General features: G+C 47.0%; 1 protein-coding gene across 1 annotated transcript; it reads left to right on the top strand.

Moving 5' to 3' along the window:
* Positions 1-278: 278 nt before the first annotated feature.
* Positions 279-17,808, top strand: LOC145359937 (E3 ubiquitin-protein ligase TRIM7-like). Its single transcript, XM_080214819.1, has 6 exons — positions 279-752; positions 4,631-4,726; positions 7,791-8,021; positions 10,982-11,004; positions 11,601-11,734; positions 17,288-17,808. Exons 1-6 carry the CDS (start codon positions 279-281, stop codon positions 17,806-17,808), a joined length of 1,479 nt encoding a protein of 492 aa, XP_080070945.1.
* Positions 17,809-20,867: the final 3,059 nt, after the last annotated feature.

The following is a 20,867-nucleotide window of genomic DNA, read 5'->3' as shown; positions in this document are numbered from 1 at the left end:
TTAGTGACATTGACCCGAACAGGTGCTGAAGTGTGGAATTTCACTGTGACTTCATTGCAGTGTTAATGTAAGCCTTACTTGCGACAAATAAACCTTACAGTGTGGTTGTAGTCGACTTAATCTCCCACTGTGGCCTACAAAGGGTTAATCTCCAGCCAGGGTTGACCTTGGAATTGTAACAAGTCAATCTCCAGTCTCTCTCAGTCAGTTTGCAAGCTGCTTCTCCAGAGTTGAGCTCTCCCGCTGTGCCCAAGCCTCTTCCCAAGCTCGTGGTGAGGATGGAGAACACAGCTTCGGCTAAGCAGGAGCTGCCTTGTGCCATGTGCCAAGGCACAGGCAAGCCTACTGAGCGATTGCCTTGCAAGCACTCCCTCTGCGCCAACTGCATCAAGGATTCCCAGGCCCGGGTAACAGTCGAGGGTGCTGCATGCTGCCCGCTGTGCCCCTTAGGCCCCAACCTGGAACCTGGTCCCTGTCTCCTCTATCCGGACAAGCCAGAGGAGGCTGCTGCCGTCTCGGCTCCCCCTGCCGAGCTTCCCTCCTCTGGGAAAGATCCGAAGGAGGTCACGGCGTGCGACAAGCTCGGGAAGGCCTCGACGGAGCCTGCGGAGAAACGGTGCCCAGAGCATAACGAGATGCTGGAGTTTTACTGTGAAGATGATGGAGAGTGTGTGTGTGACCCCTGTACAATCACAGGCAAACACAAATCTCACAGAATGGTGAGCCTGGAGAAGGCAGCAGCTCAGATTAAGGTGAGTGGCAGGGTAGACCTCAGTGTCTTGGAGAAATTGGATTCTCCTCCTTTGAGCAGGGAGGGAGAAAAGGAACAGACTTGGGGTCGGTTTCAAAACCGTGAGGGATATTGACAATGTGAATAAGGATGAACTAATTTCACACAGGAGTGGGTTAGCACTGCTGCCTCCCAGCGCCAGGTTCCTGGGTTCAGTTCCAGGCTCAGGTCACTGTCTGTGATGAGACTGCACGTTCCCCCCGTATCTGCACGGGTTTCCTCCCACAGTATGAAAGACGTGCTGGTTAGGGTGTATTGGCCGTGCTAAATTCTCCCCCAGTGCGCCCCGAACAGGTGCCAGAGTGTGGCAACTAGGGGCTTTTCACAGTAACTTCATTGCAGTGTTAATGTAAGACTATTTGTGACACTAATAAAATAATGAAAGGGATGGATAGGGTAGAGGTAGAGAGATTCTTCCCGCTTAGAAAGGATAGCAGGGCTAGAGGGCACAGCCTCAAAATAAGTGGGGGGGGGCAGTTTAGAATGGAGTTGAGGAGGAACTTCTTCACTCAAAGGGTGGGATCTCTGGAATTCTCTGCCCATTGAAGTGGTGGAGGCCCTCCCCAAATATATTTAAGACGCGGGTAGATAGGTTTTTGGTAGGCAAGGGAATTAAGGGTTATGGGGAGAAAGTGGGAAAGTGGAACTGATCCACTTCAGATCAGCCATGATCTTATTGAATGGCGGGGCAGGCTCGAAGGGCTAGATGGCCTACTCCTGCTCCTATTTCTTATGTTCCTATGTTCTAATAGATAAACTAAAAAAAAACTTTAAATACATTTAAATGAGATTGAAAATAGTTTGTAAAGCAGTCAGAGGCAGGATTCGAAGATTGTATTTCACACATTGAGTTATTATGGCCTTGATAGAAAGCACTGTCTGGGAGGACAGCGGAGGTAGATTCAGTCAGAATTTCTGCAGGGAATTGAATAGGAATCTATAAGGGAAAGATCTGCAGGAAGTGCAGGACTAACTGGAATGTCCTTGCAAGAGGCCAGCAGAAGCAAAATGGGCTGAATGGCCTCTGTCTGCACAGTTTCATAGACTCCTATAGTGCAGAAGAAGGCCATTCGGCCCACCGAGTCTGCGCCAACCACAATCCCACCCAGACCCCATCCATTTACCCCTAGCTGGTCCCCCTATCATTCTAAATCAGTAACACTGTACTATCATTCCACAGTTATACAACACAAAATCAAAGGATTTGAGGCAGGATTTTGAATGTTGCCGCTGGGCTGGGCCAAGGTCGAAGATTCTGAGGGGTTGTTGACAAAGTAAAGCTTATTTATACGTGCAAAATCCACACAGAGAGTGACCCAAGCTGGGAACTGAACCCGGGCCCCTGGCGTTGTGAGGCAGCAGTGCTAACCACTGTGCCACCCTCCCCACTCCACCTCCAATGGAGGAACCTAGAACGGGAGGGGGGCCCGCTTTAAAAACAAAAGATCTTGCAGTTAAGACGGAGGTGGGGGGGAGTTTTTCTCTCAGTGAGTGATTCATGTTTGGAATTCTCTTCCCCAGAGAGCAGTGGGGGCTGGGACACTGAATATATTGAGGGCTGAGTTAGTCGGAGTTTTCATTGACCAGGGAGTGGAAGGGTATGAGGGGCAGAGAGTTGAGACCACCATCAGGGCAGCCAATTGCATGGTGGAGCAGCTTGGATGGGCTGAATGGCCTCCTCCTGCTCCCATTTCTTCAGAGTATGATCACTGTCACAGTGGTGGCACAGTGGTTAGCACGGCTGCCTCACAGCACCAGGGATCGGGTTCGATTCCTGGTTTGGGTCACTGTCTGTGCGGAGTCTGCACATTCTCCCCGTGTCTGCGTGGGTTTCCCCCCACAGTCTGAAAGATGTGCTGGTTAGGGTGCATTGGCCGTGCTAAATTCCCCCTCCGTGTACCCGAACAGGCGCCAGAGTGTGGCGACTAGGGGATTTTCACAGTAACTTCATTGCAGTGTTAATGTAAGCGTCCATGTGACACTAATAAAGAAACTTTGTTGTTTGATTGCTTCCTCCTCACACTGTGCAGTGGACAGTCCAGACACTGGACACTGAGCGTGTCCCAGCGCACCATTTCCCCGCACTGGGCCTGACAGTGTCACATCAAACCTCCGTTACACTCGGAGACATCGGGCATGGGGACGTGGCTGGAGGAAGGACTGTCACTCACCCACCTCCAACTGCCCACCCGAGGATGCCTATTACCCCTTTGCCCAACAGCTGTAAGGCTTTAGGAAGTCTTTGAACCCCATTAAGGTAGGAACAGAGTTGACAATAAAAGCTCTGTTGTGAATCCATTGGGAAAGATCAGGACAAGTTCCTGAATTCCCAGTTAAGAATCTGAGTCCCAACCTGGGCAGTTTAACATTCAGTTTTAATATTCTCCCAAGATCTTTACAGCAGAACCCACTAAATGGTTTCCCTTACAGTTTCAGTCTTCGAGACTCTCTGTCCTCTCTCTGTCCCTCTCTGTCTCTCTCTCTCTGTCATTTTCACTCTCTCTCTCTTTGCTTCTGTCTCTCTCTCTCTCTCTATATCTTTCTCTCTGTCCCTGTCTCTTTCTCTGCCTCTTTGTCTATCTCTGACTTTCTCTCAATCTTAATCTCTTTGTCTCTTACTTTCTTCTCTGTCTCCCTGTCTGCCTCTGTCTCTCTTTGTCTCTCTCTCTCTCTCCATGTATCTTTCTCTCTCTCTCTCCCTGTCTCTGTCTCTCTGACTCTTTGTTTGTTTCTGACTTTCTCTTTGTCTTTTTCTTGCTGTCTTTCTCTCTGTCTCTCTCTCTTTGTCTCTCTCTCTCCCTCTGTCTCTCTCTCTCTCTCTCTCCCTCTGTCTCTCTCTCTCCCTCTCTCTCCCTCTGTCTCTCTGTCTCTCTCTCTCTCCCTCCGTCTCTCTCCCTGTCTCTCACTCTGTCTCTCTTTCTCTCCATGTCTCTCTCTCTCTCTCCCTGTCTCTCTCTTCCTCTGCCTCTCTCTCTCTCCATGTCTCTCTATCTCTGTCTCTCTCTCTCCTTCTGTCTCTCTCTCTTGCCGTCCCTGTCTCTTTTTCTCATTATCTTTTTCTCTCTTTGCCTCTCTCTGTATGTGTTTCCTTGTCTGTGTTTCTCTATCTCTGTGTCTCTCTCTGTGTCTCTCTCTCTGTGTTTTTCTGTGCGTCTCTCTTTGTGTTTCTCTCTGTTTCTCTCTGTCTCTCTGGCTCTCTCTCTCTCTCTCTGAGTCTCACATTGTGTCTCTGTGTCTCATTCTGTCTCCCATCCATTGACTCTGTCTACCCTTCCCGCTGCCTTGGCAAAGCAGTCAGCATAATCAAGGACCCCACACATCCGGACATTCTCTCTTTCACCTTTTTCCGTACAAAAGTCTGAGGTCATGTACCAACCGACACAAGAACAGCTTCTTCCCTGCTGCCATCAGACTTTTGAATGGACCTACTCTGCATTAAGTTGATCTTTCTCTACACCCTAGCTATGACTGTAACGCTACATTCTGCACTCTCTCCTTTCCTTCTCCATGAATGGTGTGCTTTGTCTGTACAGTGCACAAGAAGCAATATTTTTCACTCTATACTAATACGTGTGACAATAATAAATCAGATCAAATCACATTCCTGTGCATCTTTGGAGTGTGGGAGGGAACCCACGCAGACACGAGGAGAACATGCGGTCTCCACACAGACAGTGATCCAAGCTGGGAATTGAACCTGGGTCCCTGGCGCTGTGAAACAGCAGTGTTAACCACTGTGCCACCGTGTGCCCACTGAACATCTCATGCCCAGTAGTGTCAGCACTGACATCAAATCTTGAATCAAGTCTTACGTTTGAATTCACATTCCTCTCATTGCAGGACAAAGTGTTAAACAGTGTGAAGAATCTTCTACAAATTCAGCAGAGTTACCACTTCAAATACCAAGATCTCCAAAAATCAGAAGATGAGCTGAAGGTAGAAGATACTCAGTGATTCCAAGTTTCTCTTGGAGAGACAATGTCCTTTCTCTCTCTCTGGAGTGGGTTTAGTGGTCAAAGTGATTCTGTATCTAATCTCAAGATCACTGTGTACAGTTTTGGTCACCCTATTATAGAAAGGATATTATTAAACCAGAAAGAGTCTAGAAAAGATTTACTAGGATGCTACCGGGACTTGATGGATTGAGTCATAAGGAGAAGCCGGATAGACTGGGATTTTTTCCCTGGAGCGTAGGAGACTGAGGGGTGATCTTATAGAGGTCTATAAACTAATGAGGGGCACAGATTAGCTAGATAGTCAATATCTTTTCCCAAAGGTAGGGGAGTCTAAAACTAGAGGGCATAAGATGGGAGGGGAGAGATACAGAAGTGTCCAGATGGGCAATTTTTCCACCCAGAGGGTGATGAGTGTCTGGAACAAGCTGCTAGAGGTAGTCGTAGAGGTGGGTACAATTCTGTCTTTTAAAAAGCCTTTAGATAGTAACATTAGTAAGGTGGGTGTAGAGGGATATGGGCCAAATGTGGGCAGTTGGGATTAGCTTCAGGGTTTAAAAAAACAGGACAGCATGGACAAGTTGGGCCGAAGGGCCTGTTTCCATGCTGTAAACCTTTATAACTCACCAGTTCTGATCCCACAGTGGAAGCATGAGCATTGAATCCAGTTTCTGTGAGAAATTTGGAAATGAGAAAGGAGGTAGCAATAAGAGTGATTGCGAATTTGTCAGATTCTCATTAATGACCCAACCCATTCATTCACGATGGCTTTCCATCGCTACCTGGTCTGCACCTATACGTGACTCCAATCCCACATCACCGTGACTGACTCTTCACTGCCTGTCCATAAAACCATAAGATACAGGAGTAGAATTAGGCCATTCGGCCCATTGAGTCTGCTCCACCATTCAATCATGGCTGGTAAGTTTCTTGACCTCATTCTCCTGCCTTTTCCCTGTGACCTTTGATTCCTTTACCAATCAAGAACCTATCTATCTCTGTGTTAAATATAGAGCATAGAACATTACAGCGCAGTACAGGCCCTTCGGCCCTCGATGTTGCGCCGACCAGCGGAACCAATCTAATGACCCTCTAACCTAAACTATCCTAATGTTATCCATATGCCTAACCACTGACCATTTGAACGCCCTTAAAGTTGGCGAGTCCACAACTGCTGCAGGCAGGGCATCCCACGCCCTCTGGGTAAAGAACCTACCTCTGACATCCGTCCTATAATTACCACCCCTCAATTTAAACCTATGTCCCCTCGTGTTAGCCGTATACTCAATGACCTGGCTTCCTTTGTGGCAATGAGTTCCACAGATTCCCCACCCTCCGGCTGACGAAATTCCTCCTCATCCCGGTTCTAAAGGGTTATCCCTTTAACCTGAGGCTGCGTCCTCGGATCCCAGTCTCTCCCACCAATGGAAACATCTTCCCCACGTCCACTCTATCCAGGCCTTTCAATATCCTGTGAGTTTCAATGAGATCCCCCCTTCTAAACTCCATTGAGTGCAGTCCCTGGAAACCCACTCAGTTTTAGCAAACCGGTACCAGGTTAAGAAGGTGCCCCGCCTCGTCTTCACCTCCGCAAAGGCAATGAGGGATACAACAACAACAACTTACATAGCGCCATTTGCACAGCGAAGGGTCCCAAGGCGGCCTCTCACAGGACTATTATAATACAAAGGGTGACACTGGGAGATGTTAGGTCGGATGTCCAACAGCTGGGTTAAAGAGATGGGGTGTTAAACATAGAACATAGAACATAGAACATTACAGCGCAGAACAGGCCCTTCGGCCCACGATGTTGCGCCGACCAGTTACAAAAACAATGACCCACTAGCCTATACCAATCCCTTTTCGTCCATAAACCTATCCATAGATCTCTTAAACGCCCCCAAACTAGGCGCATTTACAACTGCAGCAGGCAGGGCATTCCAATCCCTCACCACCCTCTGGGTAAAGAACCTACCCCTGACATCCGTCCTGTAGCTACCCCCCCTTAATTTAAAGCCATGCCCCCTCGTGCTAGCTTTCTCCATCCGAGGAAAAAGGCTATCACTGTCCACCCTATCTTAACCTCTAATCATCTTATATGTTTCAATAAGGTCCCCTCTTAGCCGCCTTCTTTCCAACGAAAACAACCCTAAATCCCTCAGTCTCTCCTCATAGGATCTCCTTAAGGAGGGTCTTAATGGAAGGAAGTGAGGTCGAGAGGCAGGGAGGGAATTCCAGAGCTCGGGACCAGCCAGTTGAATGCAGGGCCACCAGCGGAGACATTGGAGGGAGTTTGAAGACCCAGGATTTCTGACCCTCCCTCATGTCCTCCAGCCCAACAACCCTCGGAGATATTCGCCCTCCTCCAATTCTGGCCCATTTTAATCGCTCTAGCGTTGGCGGCCTTGCCTTCAATTCCCTGGACCCAAGCTCTGGAACACCCTCTCTCCATTCCTCCAACCTCATTAACGCCCTGGTCAAAAGCATTGACAAAGTCTGACCTGAAATCTCCTCATGAGGCTCGGTGTCAAACTTGGCGATGGTCCTTGGGAAGTTTCATGGCATTAAAGGTGCTAGATAAATGGAAGTTGTTGTTGTTGTTACTAGTCAGGATTCCTTAATTTATTCTTTCGGGGACAGGGGTATCCCTGGCGAGGCCAGCATTTGTTGTCCATCCCTAATTGCCCTTGAACTGAATGTCTCGCTTGGCCACTTCAGAGGGTAGTTGAGAGCCACCCACATTGCTGTGGCTCTGGAGTCACATGTAGGCCAGACCGGGTAAGGATGGCAGATTTCCTTCCCTAAAGGGCATTAGTGAAACAGATGGGTTTTTACAACAGTTGATGATATTGCATTCGCTAACCCAGGCACGACCTGCTGCTCTGTTCATCACGACCTTTCATGTGTTGGTGCAGACTCGATGGGCCAAAGAGCCTCTCCATCATCCCTTTTCCTCCACTCTCTCCTCCCCACCCACCCCCACCCCTCTCTCCTTCCCAACCACCAGGAGTGTAGTGTCTCGATCTGACCATGAGTTGACCTTTCAGATGCAAATCAATCGACTGCAAGGGAACCTCTCGAAGAAGTTTCTGGCCTGGAGGAACAGCCTGGAGGAAGATGAAGAAAATGTGCTGAAAATGATTGATGAGGAAGGAGTCCGGTTGACAGCCGAGAGTAGCTCCTGTTCCAAAACCTTGAACGAGAGGATGGATTTGATCCGAGAGATAGATGATGCTGCCCAGGGTTTGGCACAATGCGACCGTCTGTCATTTTTCCAGGTATAGATGCCCTGGGTGGGATTGTTGTCGGTGCAGGCTTGATGGGCTGAATGGCCTCCTTCTGCGCTGTAGGGATTCTAACCAACATTACTTCATGTAAAGTTTTATTTTGACATTATGAATTGTCAAGTCCACATTCAGAATGGAATCTCATCTCTGTGAACCTGTCCCAGTGGTAGCCCTATACTGCCGTCACTGATTCAATGGATCAATTTGGAACATTGGCCTTTATAAATCAAAGTATTGAGTATAAAAGAGTTGGAATGTTATGGTGAGGTTGTATAAGACATTGGTGAGGCCGAATTTAGAGTATTGTGTACAGTTTTGGTCTCCTAATTACAAGAAGAATATTAATAAGGTTGAAAGAGTGCAGAGAAGGTTTACAAGGATGTTACATAGAACATAGAACACTGCAGCACAAACAGGCCCTTTGGCCCACAAGTTACACTGATCATATCCCTACCTACCAGGCCTATCTATAACCCTCAATCCCATTAAATCCCATATACTCATCCAGAAGTCTCTTAAAAGACCCCAGCGAGTTCGCCTCCACCACCACCAACGGCAGCCGATTCCATTCACTCGCCACCCTCTGAGTGAAAAACTTACCCCTAACATCTCCTCTGAGTTACAGAGAGAGATTGAATGGGTTAGGACTTTATTCCCTGGAGCGTAGAAGAATGAGGGGAGATTTGATAGAGGTGTATAAGATTTTGATGGGTATAGATAGAGTGAATGCAAGCAGGCTTTTTCCACTGAGGCTAGGGGAGAAAAAAAACCAGAGGGTGAAAGGGGAGAAGTTTAAAGGGAATTTTAGGGGGGGATTCTTCACGCAGAGAGTGGTGGGAGTGCGGAATGAGCTGCCGGATAAAGTGGTCAACACCTTTAACATTTAAGAAAAACTTGGACAGGTACATGGATGAGAGGGGTGTGGGGGGATATGATGCAGGTCAGTGGGACTAGGCAAAAAATGGTTCGGCACAGACAAGAAGGGCCAAATGGCCTGTTTCTGAGCTGTAATTTTTTATGGTTCTAATTACAGCAGGACAAGTTTTTTTTTAATTCATGGAACATGGGTGTCACTGGCTGGGCCAGCATTTATTACCCATCTCTAGTTGCCTTTAGAGGACACCTAAGAGTCACCCACATTGCTGTGGCTCTGGAGTCACATGTAGGCCAGACCGGGTAAGGTTGGCAGATTTCCTTCCCTAAAGGACATTAGTGAACCAGATGGGTTCTTCCGACAATTGACAATGGTTTCATGGTCAACAGCAGGTTCTTAGTTCCAGATATTTTCTTTCATTGAATTCAAATTTAACTGTCTGCTGTGGCAGGATTTGAACCCGGGTCCCCGAGTTTCTGGATTAATAGTCCAGCAATAACACCACTTGGCCATCACCTCCCTATGGGAGTTTATAATGAAAATATACACATCAAGGTTACAAATTATTGCAAAGGGTTGACCTGCACACCCTGCCCTGTAACACCTTCATCTATAAATTATACCTATCTATTCTTCCTTGTCTTCCCATGCGGGGTGGCACGGTGGCACAGTGGTTAGCACTGCTGCCTCACAGCGCCAGGAACCAAGATTCAATTCTGGCCTTGGGTGACTGTCTGTGTGGAGTTTGCACATTCTCCCCGTGTCTGTGTGGGTTTCCTTCCATAGTGCAAAGGTGTGCAGGATAGGTGGATTGACCATGTTAAACTGCCCCTTAGTGTTCCAAGATGTGTAGGTTAAATGGATTAACCATAGTTACAGGGCTAGGGTGGGAGAGAGGGTGTGGGTAAGATACTCTGTCAGAGAGTCAGTGCAGACTCGATAGGATGAATGACCTCTTCTGTACTGTAGGGATTCTATGACAGTGCAGAAAGAGGCCATTTGGCCCATTGAGCATACACTGACAACAATTCCACCTAGCCCCTATCCCTGTAACCCTACATATTTACCTTACTAATCCCCCTGACACTATGATTCTATGAAATATAACTCTGTGGGTGATTAACTGATCGCATATCAAAACTCTTGGATTTGTGCTCACTTTTGATATACAAAATCCTCACTGTCACACTTCTGTGTCACTTTTTGCTCCCCATTATAAATTCCTATGTCCAGATTTATAATGGAAACAGCTTATGTAAACATGTCACAGTGTAATGACAGCCACCTACCACTGGCGGTGCTGTTGTTGCTCAGTTGCTGGGTCCTCAGTGTGTAGGGCAGAGAAATTCCTACATGTTAACCGGATCTGCTTCACAAACTGCTGTTAACTTTCAGTATCTAAGTCTGAAGAAAATGCAAAACTTATTTAAAAATTAATATAAAAATGTATTTGAAACGAATTATATCTGTGTACAATCATTCCCCGTCCATTAATTTGCTTTTACCTGAATTTTGTGCATGGTGTATCACATCTACAACCCACTGGTATATTAAACATTACGCTTGAGTACCTATTTCCTGCTCACAAACATTAATGTTCTATGGTCATGACTTTTTATGGTCAAACTTCTTTTATATTAACAGGCAAATGGGGATGTTGCTATGGTTACAAGTTGAGGCTTGTAGGTGGCTTCACTAAGTGCCTGTATTTCTCTAGTGAGCGATGCTGGGGCTTCATAGCTTACTGGGGTACACTTAACTCACCCACCTGGTTCACTGACGTCCTTTAGGGAAGGAAATCTGCCATCCTTACCCGGTCTGGCCTACACGTGGCTCCAGAGCCACAGCAATGTGGTTGACTCTCAACTGCCCTCTGAAATGGCTGAGGGAGACACTCAGTTCAAGGGGAAATTAAGAATGGGCAACAAATGCTGACCCAGCCAGCGTCACCACACCTTGCGAATGATTGAAAAGAAACTTTTAAGATCGGATCAGTTTAATAACAGCCTAACTTTGTTTTATTTCACTGTATCAACTCAATGCTCTAACTTTCTCTCTCTTTTTTTCCTCCCATCAGAAATCAAGACAACTCATTTCCAAGTAAGTTTCACTTTATTGTACAGCAAATAATTACTGCAACTCAACAACCTGCACACTTGTCTATCAGAACAGTTAGTAAAATTAGCAAGTTGTTGGAGACAAAACCCTGTCTTCACATTGAAGATACCCTGTGGCTCCGTCAGTAGCACTCTTGCCCGAATCAGAAGGTTGTGGGTTCAAGTGCACAGCTGGGAACCTGGGTTCGAATCCCACCAGGGCAGACGGTGCTACTTTTAGAACTGAGGGTGAGGAGAAATTTCTTCACCCAGAGGGTGGTGAATGTGTGGAATTCACTCCCACAGAATGGAGTTGAGGCCAAAACGTTACGTGATTTCAAGAAGAAATTAGATATCGCTCTTGGGGCTAAAGGGATCAAGGGATATGGGAGGAAGGGGGAGGATTAGGATATTGAATTTGATGATCAGCTATGATCAAAATGAATGGTACAGCAGGCTCGAAGGGCCAGATGGTCTACTCCTGCTTCTAGTTTCTATATTTCCTAGAGTAACTTGGTATCAAGTTGAGCCCGACCACATTCTGGTGCATCATGATTAAAAATGTCTAAGTGCGAGTGGTTTTTATTTCTTTTGTTCCAGAGCAAATGAGCTTCAGGTTGAAGTGATGCCAACTGTCCACAAGGAAACCTTCAATGTACGGTCTGTATCTGAACAAGTCAAGTCACTGATCGACCGATCGATGGTCTATTACACCATTATACTCAACATGATAGGTAAGAAGGTGCATCTTGTAAATATAAGCCACAATAAACCTTGTGCACAGCTGGAACATATCCTTAAGACCCTGGAAGAAAGGAGACGGCATGGTAGCACAGTGGTCAGCACTGCTGCTCCACAGCTCCAGGGACCTGGGTTCGATTCCCGGCTCGGGTCACTGTCTGTGTGGAGTTTGCACATTCTCCCCGTGTCTAAGTGGGTTTCCTCCGGGCGCTCTGGTTTCCTCCCACAGTCCAAAGATGTGCGGGTTAGGTTGATTGGCCATGTTAAGAAATTGCCCCTTAGTGTCCTGAAACGTGTAGGTTAGAGGGATTAGTGGGTATAATATGTAGGGATATGGGGGTAGGGCCTGGGTGGGATTGTGTTCGGTGCAGACTCGATGGGCTGAAGGGCCTCTTTCTGCACTGTAGGGTTCTATGAGACGTGTTTTAGCAGAGGCTAAAGTACAATTAGAGGCAGGCACTCAGACAGTGGTAGACATGGACAGATCACAGGCCAGAGAATCAAAGGACAGCATTGCATGGGAAGAGGCAACTCAGCTCCAGGTGTTAAAATTGGCTTTTCCAATGGATTGGTCAACTAGTCCCACTTCCCCAGTGTTTCATTCTGGAATCTATACATTTCCTCTTTGAAAGCTGCTCCTCCTGGTATTTTTTGACAGAATGTGGGCATCGCTGGCAAGACCAGCCAGCATTTGTTGCCCATCCCTAATTGCCCCTTGAACTGAGTGTCTTGCTCAACCATTTCAGAGGGTAGTTGAGAGTCAACCACATTGCTGTGGTTCTGGAGTCACATGTAGGCCAGACAGGGTAAGGACAGCAGATTTCCTTCCCTAAAGGACATTAGATGGGATTTTGTAACAGTTTACAACCAATCCCCAGTCATGGCCTATAAAGTGCTTTGGAAATTCAGTGGTCGTTAATGGCGCTATATAAATGCAAGTTAGTCTTTCTTTATGTAAAAATGACCTCTGTAGTCAGAAAGGTAAAGAAAGGTGCCCTAACAACAGAAGAGGAATGGCAGACTCAGATAGAGGGAGAGATGGTGGAAGCTGGCATTTAGAGTAAAGAGGGTTGAGGGGAAATTTAAACCTGAGGGTTTGTGATCTAAAAATTAAGAGAAACTTGCTTTTACTGGCAAGAGTGCAGGTATGTGGGGTTGGGGGTGGCACGGTGGCAGAGTGGTCAGCACTGTTGCCTCACAGTGCTGGGTTCAATTCCCAGCCTGGGTCACTGTCTGTGTGGAGTCTGCACATTCTCCCCGTATCTGTGTGGGTTTCCTCCAGGTGCTCCAGTTTTCTCCCACGACTTAGTAGAGGTTTATAAGATGATGAGAGGGATAGATAGAGTGGACGTGCAGAGACTATTTCCTCGGGTGGATGTAGCTGTTACTGGGGGCCTAACTATAAGGTTGATGGTGGGAGATATAGGAGGGATGTCCGAGGTAGATTCTTCACTCAGAGAGTGGTTGGGGTGTGGAATAGACTGCCTGCTGTGATAGTGGAGTCGGACACTTTAGGAACTTTCAAGTGGTTATTGGATAGGCACATGGAGCACACCAGAATGATAGGGAGTGGGATAGCTTGATCTTGGGATTGGACATAGCTCAGCACAACATTGAGGGCTGAAGGGCCTGTACTGTGCTGTACTGTTCTATGTTCACAATCTGAAAGGTGTGCTAGTTAGGTGCATTGGCGGTGCTAAATTCTCCCTCAGTGTACCCGAACAGGCGCCGCAGTGTGGCAACTAGGGGATTTTCACAGCAACTCCATTGCCGTGTTAATGTAAACCGACTTGTGACACTTAACAAATAAACTTTAAACTTTTAACAGTCGGATGTGGATTTAAGCCAATAAGTCCAAAAAATAACTCAATGTGAAGTTGAGGAGAATGTTTTTTGCAGCAAATTGTTTCCAATATGTGTCAGAAAAATGTGAACTTTTCAAGGGTAACGAACACAGGGTAAGATACGGATGGAAAGAGTATATGGCGGAGAATGAATGGGGTGGTGCATAATGAGAGGAAGCTATCACGGAAAAATGCACAGGGAAATCAGCGGAGATTGAGTAGAGACAATGTAACAAACTGGAATGGCAAGCAGTCAGCAGCACTGGCTACCGAACAGTTACTGTAGCAGAGAGCTTCCCCCAGACTGTCCCTCAGATGTAACAAAGATGGCAGTGCGGGAAATTCATCTTCCTGTTTTCAAGGATTTCTTAACCTCCGAAATGTGACTGGATGCCACATTTTGCTGAAGTGAGGATCTCACAGAGCCATGAGCGGCTAAACTACTTCCAATAAGGCAAAGGCCGCAGCCTGATTCTCACCGTCTGGAAACACCAAAGAAGATTTTCAGTCCAGAGAGAGAATGAGGCCATTTGGCCCATTGACTCCACTGAACAGATTCAGATAATTGACAGAGGGCTCAGAGGGGACACGTCACTGGGTGTAAAGAGCTTTAGTGAGTTTGGTAGTTGCGAAAGAGATGCAATCTTTCCTTTTTCCCCCGTAAGGTCACCCCTGTCTCAGCTCTTCCGCTGTAGAAGTCCTCATCTACCAGACTTGAATAGCCCAATCCCTGGCCTCCCATCATCCGCTCTCTGTTAAAGTTGCACTCATCCAAACCTCTGCTGCCAGCAAGCCAACTCTCACCGAGTCCCTCCCACCCACTGCGCTCACCAACCTACATTCACCTCCCACCCCCACCTCCATCATCTGGGCCCTAAGCTCTGGAATTCCCTTGCTGAACTTGTTCCTATCTCCACTGTGGCTCCGTCAGTAGCACTCTTGCCCGAATCAGAAGGTTGTGGGTTCAAGTGCACAGCAGGGAACCTGGGTTCGAATCCCACCAGGGCAGATGGTGGAATCCGAATTCAATAAAAAGTATCTGGAATGAAGGATGTAATCGATTGTCGGAAAAGCCCATCTGTACGGTACAGTGACACAGTGGTTAGCATTCCTGCCTCACAGCGCCAGGGATCCAGATTCAATTCCGGCCTCCGGTCACTGTCAATGTGGAGTTTGTACGTTCCCTCTGTGTCTGCGTGGGTTTCCTCTGGGTGCTCCAGTTTCCTCCTATGGGTTAGGTTGATTGGCCATGCTAAATTGATCCGAGTGTCAGGGAGAATTAGTTGGGTAAACGTGCAGGGTTATGGAGATAGGGCCTGGGTGGGATTGTGGTCGGTACAGACTTGATGGGCTGAATGGCCTCCTTCAGCACTGTAGGGATTTCTATGATTCACTCATGTCCTTTAGGGAAGGAAATCTGCCATACTTAGCCTGGTCTGGCCTACGTGCGACTCCAGAGCCACAGCAATGTGGTTGACTCTCAACTGCCCTCTAAGGGCAACTAGAGATGGGCAATAAATGCTGGCCCAGTCAGTGATGTGCACGTCCCATGAATGAATGAAAAAAACAATGTGGGCATATACTCTGCTGCAAAGCTGAGCGAGTGCTGCACTGTCTGATGTGATAACAAAGTCCTGTCACTATTGATCAAAATGAACGGCAGAGCAGGCTCGAAGGGCCAAATGGCCTACTCCTGCTTCTAGTTTCTATGGGCTAGCACAGGAATATTGGATCAAATGGCCTCCCTCTGTGTAGAATCATCTTATGATAAACACGTAAAGACAGGGACCAATTATAGATAGAAAAGTGCACACTCACACAGAGATACAGACTAAAACACATACATGGAGATATCAATATCGATAAAGGGAATTAAGGGTTATGGGGAGAAAGTGGGAAAGTGGAACTGATCCACTTCAGATCAGCCATGATCTTATTGAATGGCGGGGCAGGCTCGAAGGGCTAGATGGCCTACTCCTGCTCCTATTTCTTATGTTCTTATGATACAAGAACACACAGACATGGAGATTGTAGATGAAAACAGATGTAGACATGTAGAGAAATCAGTTGTTATGGACAGGGACGGGGGGGTTAATTTAAGCAGCACTGATTACTCCTCTTACCGCCCATCTATTATTTATTAAAATTCTGATCCTGTGAAGGGTCCTGGAACAAAACAGAAAATGCTGGAAAATCTCAGCAGGTCTGGCAGCATCTGTGGAGAGAGAACAGAACCAACATTGTCCCACCTCCTCTCCGTGTGGCTCAATTTCTTCTCTCACTCAACAGTTTCTCCTTTAAATTCTCTCACTTCCTGCCTACCCACAAGCACCTTGGGATGTTTTACTGCATTGGGGCTGCTATATAATTTTAATTTGAATTGATTTATTAATGTCACATGTATTAACATACAGTTAAAAATATTGTTTCTTGCGCGCTATACAGATTAGCAGAGACTAGGGGAGATGATGGCTTAGTGGCATTATCACTAGACTATCAATCCAGAATCTCAGCCAATGTTCTGGAGACCAGGGTTCGAATCCCGCCACAGCAGGTGGTGGAATTTGAATTCAATATAAAAAGAAAATCTGGAATTAAGAATCTACTGATGACCATGAAACCGTTGTCGAGGGCGGCACAGTAGCACAGTGGGTTAGAACTGCTGCTTCGCAGCTCCAGGGACCTGGGTTCGATTCCCAGCTTGGGTCACTGTCTGTGTGGAATCTGCACATTCTCCTCGTGTCTGTGTGGGTTTCCTCCGGGTGCTCCCGTTTCCTCCCACAGTCCAAAGATGTGTGGGTTAGGTTGATTGGCCATGTTAAAATTGCCCCTTAGTGTCCTGAGATGTGTAGGTTAGAGGGATTAGTGGGTGAAATATGTAGGGATATGGGGGTAGGGCCTGGGTGGGATTGTGGTCAGTGCAGACTCAATGGGCTGAATGGCCTCTTTCTGTACTGGAGGGTTTCTATGATTCTATGATTGTTAGAAGAACTCATCTGGTTCTCTAATGTCCTTTAGGGAAGGAAATCTGCCGTCCTTACCTGGTCTGGCCTACGTGTGACTAGGGATGGGCAATAAATGCAGGCCAGCCAGCGATGCCTAAGTCCCACGAATGAATAAAAAAATACAGACAAAGCATACCGTTCATAGAGAAGGAAAGGAGAGGGTGCAGAATGTGGTGTTACAGTCATAGCTCGGGTGTAGAGAAAGACCAACTTAAAGCGATGTAGGTCCATTCAAAAGTCTGACAGCAGCAGGGAAGAAGCTGTTCTTGAGTCGGCTGGTTGACGTCAGACTTTTGTATCTTTTTCCTGACGGAAGAAGGTGGAAGAGAGAATGTCTGGGGTGCGTAGGGTCTAGCAAGGCTGGCAAATAGCACAATTTTTACCAAACTAGATGGAAACATGGCTTTTGGCGATTACATTTGTAAAGGAAATTGTGTCTCCTTAGCCCAGCCAGGAGGATGAGTACATGGGATTTAGTGGGATTGAGGGCTCTAGATAGGCCTAGTAGGTTTTTCTATCAGCGAGGGACATAATTTGACTGTTTTAATAAGAAAACTCCTAGTTTTTTTTAACAAACAAAATGAAAATGTGGATAGATTCAACACAGTTTGGTTGTTGGCTACAGGAATCACACTGCCAACTCTGTCCTTCAGTCATTGGTCGTGGACTAACTATCTACATGTCCTTCCTTCCCTAGGTGAATGGTCACGCCTCACCCTGGACACCAAAACTGCCTACTGGTTCCTGACCGTCTCTGAAGATGCCCGCTCGCTGTCGTTTGGCTACGATCTGCAGCCTTACCCGAGCAATCCCGAGAGGTTCCGCACCCACCGCCAGATCCTCTGCTGCCAGAGTTTCACTTCGGGGTACCACTCCTGGGTGGTGCAGGCTGAGGGCATTGCCTGGGGAATCGGGATAGCGTACGGGAGCATAGCTCGGGAGGGCGAGCGCTCTGACTTAACAAACTCGGGCAAAGCGTGGTGCATTCACCTGAATCACGGCACACTCACTGCCAGCCACAATGGCTTCCACATTGACATCATTAAGGAGCCGGTGTACACCAGGTTCCAAGTTGAGTTGGATTACGAGTCGGGCTATGTGGCATTTTACCAGGTTGCCGACGCTCTCCAACACTTGTACACATTTCGAACCGAGTTTACCGAGCCCGTGTTTCCAGCGTTTTCTTGTTTCTACATTTCCTCCATAAAACTGTGCTAATCGGATTATTCATTCAGCCCAATGCTAGTGTTTAATTTTCACTTAGATCTCCTCCCATAATCTTCTTTTGCTGATCTAGAATGTAGAAAAACTACAGCACAAACAGGCCCTTCGGCCCACAAGTTGCGCTGATCATATCCCTACCTACCAGGCCTGTCTATAACCCTCAATCCCATTAAATCCCATATACTCATCCAGAAGTCTCTTAAAAGACCCCAGCGAGTTCGCCTCCACCACCACTGACGGCAGCCGATTCCACTCACTCACCACCCTCTGAGTGAAAAACTTACCCCTGACATCTTTCTAGCTTTCTCTTAAACGCATCTATGCTTATTATCTCGATCATTCCTTGTCACTCTCTGGGAATTTCTGGTGAGTGGCTTTTAGGTATCGTTTGGAAAAGCACATCTACTGCTGCTCTCTCCCACAAGCGAAAACATCTCCACTGCATCAACCCCGATTAATGTTTCCTTAACGTTAATGGTTTTTTAAAATAATTGTTCTTGAGGTGTGAGCATCGCTGGCAAGGTCAGCATTTATTGCCCATTCCTAGTTGAGAAGGGGTGGCACAGTGGGTTAGCACTGCTGCTTCACAGCGCCAGGGAGCTGGGTTCGATCCCCACCTTGGGTCACTGTCTGTGTGGAGGTTGCACATTCTCCCCCGTGTCTCCACATAGATAGTCACCTGAGGCCAGAATCGAACCCGGGTTACACTGGGAGGCAGCAACTAACCATTGCGCCCAGATATCCTCAGATACCCCCTTCCATCACTCAGGAACACTTGGAGTGCTTGGGTTGGCGGGTAGGTCTGAAACCAGTCGAGTGTTGCTTTACTGATCTGAGATGTGACTGCCACTCTGTAACTGGGAGAATTAACTCATTCACCAGAAAACCCTTGGGCATACCCCAGCCCAGGCACCCTCATCATGAAGTCTAAGAGGCCAGAAAAACTGAATTAAGCCTTTAGAGTATAACAAAATGTATCAGGTGCTGGGTGGCAGGATGGTGGGAGTGGGGGAAATACAGCGTGGGTGGAAAAATAATAATATCTGTAAGAGAGAAAGGGGAATTGTTAGAACTTACTATCTACTGATGTGTCGTGAATAATTATTTCTAATTTTGAAGGGGCAGAGGAATTGTTAACGTAACAACTAAACAAAAATACTTTGACCTGAAATGGTTGTGTCACTATTCCAGTGGTGAACTGGGGATATTGTTACTGATTTCTATCAATATCCTTTCAACTTCATTCTTTCATGAGATTTGGGCATCGCTGGCAATGCCAACCAGCATTTGTTGCCCATCTCTAATTGCCCTTTGAACTGAGTGGCTCGCCGGGCCATTTCTGAGGGCAGTTGAGGGTCACCCACATTGCTGTGGCTCTGGAGTCACACGTAGGCCAGACTGGGGTAAGGACGGCTGATTTCCTTCCCTCAAGGGCCATTAATGAACCGGATGGGTTTTTACAACAATCGCCAATGGTTTCAAAGTTTTTAAATTCCACGTTGTATTAATTAAATTCAAATCCCACCAGCAGCTGTGGTGGGATTCGAACCCGTGTCCCCAGAACATTAACGTGGCTCTCTGGATTATTAGTCCAGTGACATTGCCATTACATCACCACCTCCCTCACTATGCTATTGGCGGATTCCTCTGCTCCAGATATTTTCACTGACTTGTTTTATCAAAAACTCTTTGGAAATGCTGAGTACTAACCCTCTGGTATCAAAGATTTCTTCAGTAAATAAAGAGTGAATCTCCCACCTGTTGAGTTGCCTCCTCCTTTGTTTGTCTAATGGAACTGGGGGCAAATACAGGGCAGATTTGGTAGCTGATCAGAATCAACCCAATACATGAAGATCCATTTTGTGCAGTCCCTGTTGTTGTATATTTAACATCTCGGAGCTACGCAGAGATGACACTCGTTACACAGGTTTTATTCACGAGGCTTTCAAATGTCTGCTCCATGCTTCAGCTCTGGATTCCACGAATTCGATTAATGATTCCACGTCAAACATGGGCAGCTTTTTCATTCACTCATGGATGTAGGGGGTCACTGGTAAGGCTAGCATTTATCTCGAGAAGGTGGTGGGGAGCCATCTCCTTGATTGCAACTGAGTAGCTTGCTAGACCATTTCAAAACACAGTTAAGAGTCAACCACATTGTTGTAAATTGAGCTTTTGTTTCTTATAGAATCCCTACAGTGCAGGGGGCCATCTTTCATTCAGCCCATCGAGTCTGCACCGACCACAATCCCACCCAGACCCTATCCTCATAACCCCACATATTAGTTCCCCTGACACTAAGGGTCAATTTATCATAGCCAGTCAACCTAACCTGCACATCTTTGGGAGTGTGGGAGGAAACCGGAGCAACGGGAGGAAACCCATGGAGACACCGGGAAAATATGCACAGCCACCCAAGGCAGGAACTGAATCAGGTCCCTAGCGCTGTGAGGCAACAGTACTAACCACTGTGCTGCCATGTCAGTCCTGGATCAGGTAACCTAGCCCCTGGATTACTAGTCCCGTAACATAACCACAATGCTATTACATGTGTTAAGGTTCTTTTAACAGGATATGGGTGAAAGCCCATTCCTAATTGGCCTTGAGAAGGTGGTGGTGAGATGCCTTCTTGAACTGCTGCAGTCCCTGTGGTGTAGGTACACCCACAGTGCTGTTAGGGGCTAACAGAAGCCAGCTCCTTTTGACCAGTGTAAACCCCTTCTATCTTTCATCATATTCCTCATATCTTTGCTTATTTGACTCGAAACGTTAACTCTGTTTATCTCTCTCCACAGATACTGCCAGACCTGCTGAGATTTTCCAGCATTTTCTGTTTTTATTTCCTTGGCTGTCCACTTCCACGACAACTTGGGGCAGCACGGTGGCACAGTGGGTTAGCACTGCTGCCTCACAGCACCAGGGACCTGGGCTCAATTCCCGGCTCGGGTCACTGCCTATGTCGAGTTCACACATTCTCCTCGTGTCTGCGTGGGTTTCCTCTGGGTGCTCCGGTTTCCTCCCATGCTCCAAAGATGTGCAGGTTAGGTTGATTA

Source organism: Carcharhinus amblyrhynchos, chromosome 2, assembly GCF_965287045.1.
Source record: "Carcharhinus amblyrhynchos chromosome 2, sCarAmb.v2.hapA, whole genome shotgun sequence".
In the NCBI taxonomy this organism is placed as follows: Eukaryota; Metazoa; Chordata; class Chondrichthyes; order Carcharhiniformes; family Carcharhinidae; genus Carcharhinus; species Carcharhinus amblyrhynchos.
This window is presented reverse-complemented; position numbering and strand designations above follow the sequence as displayed.

Excerpts from the sequence above, each read along its gene's own strand:
- LOC145359937 (XM_080214819.1), top strand. The coding sequence starts at position 279 with ATGGAGAACACAGCTTCGGCTAAGCAGGAGCTGCCTTGTGCCATGTGC. Across the intron at positions 753-4,630 it reads AGGCAGCAGCTCAGATTAAG|GACAAAGTGTTAAACAGTGT; the intron begins GTGAGTGGCAGG and ends CTCTCATTGCAG. Across the intron at positions 4,727-7,790 it reads AATCAGAAGATGAGCTGAAG|ATGCAAATCAATCGACTGCA; the intron begins GTAGAAGATACT and ends TTGACCTTTCAG.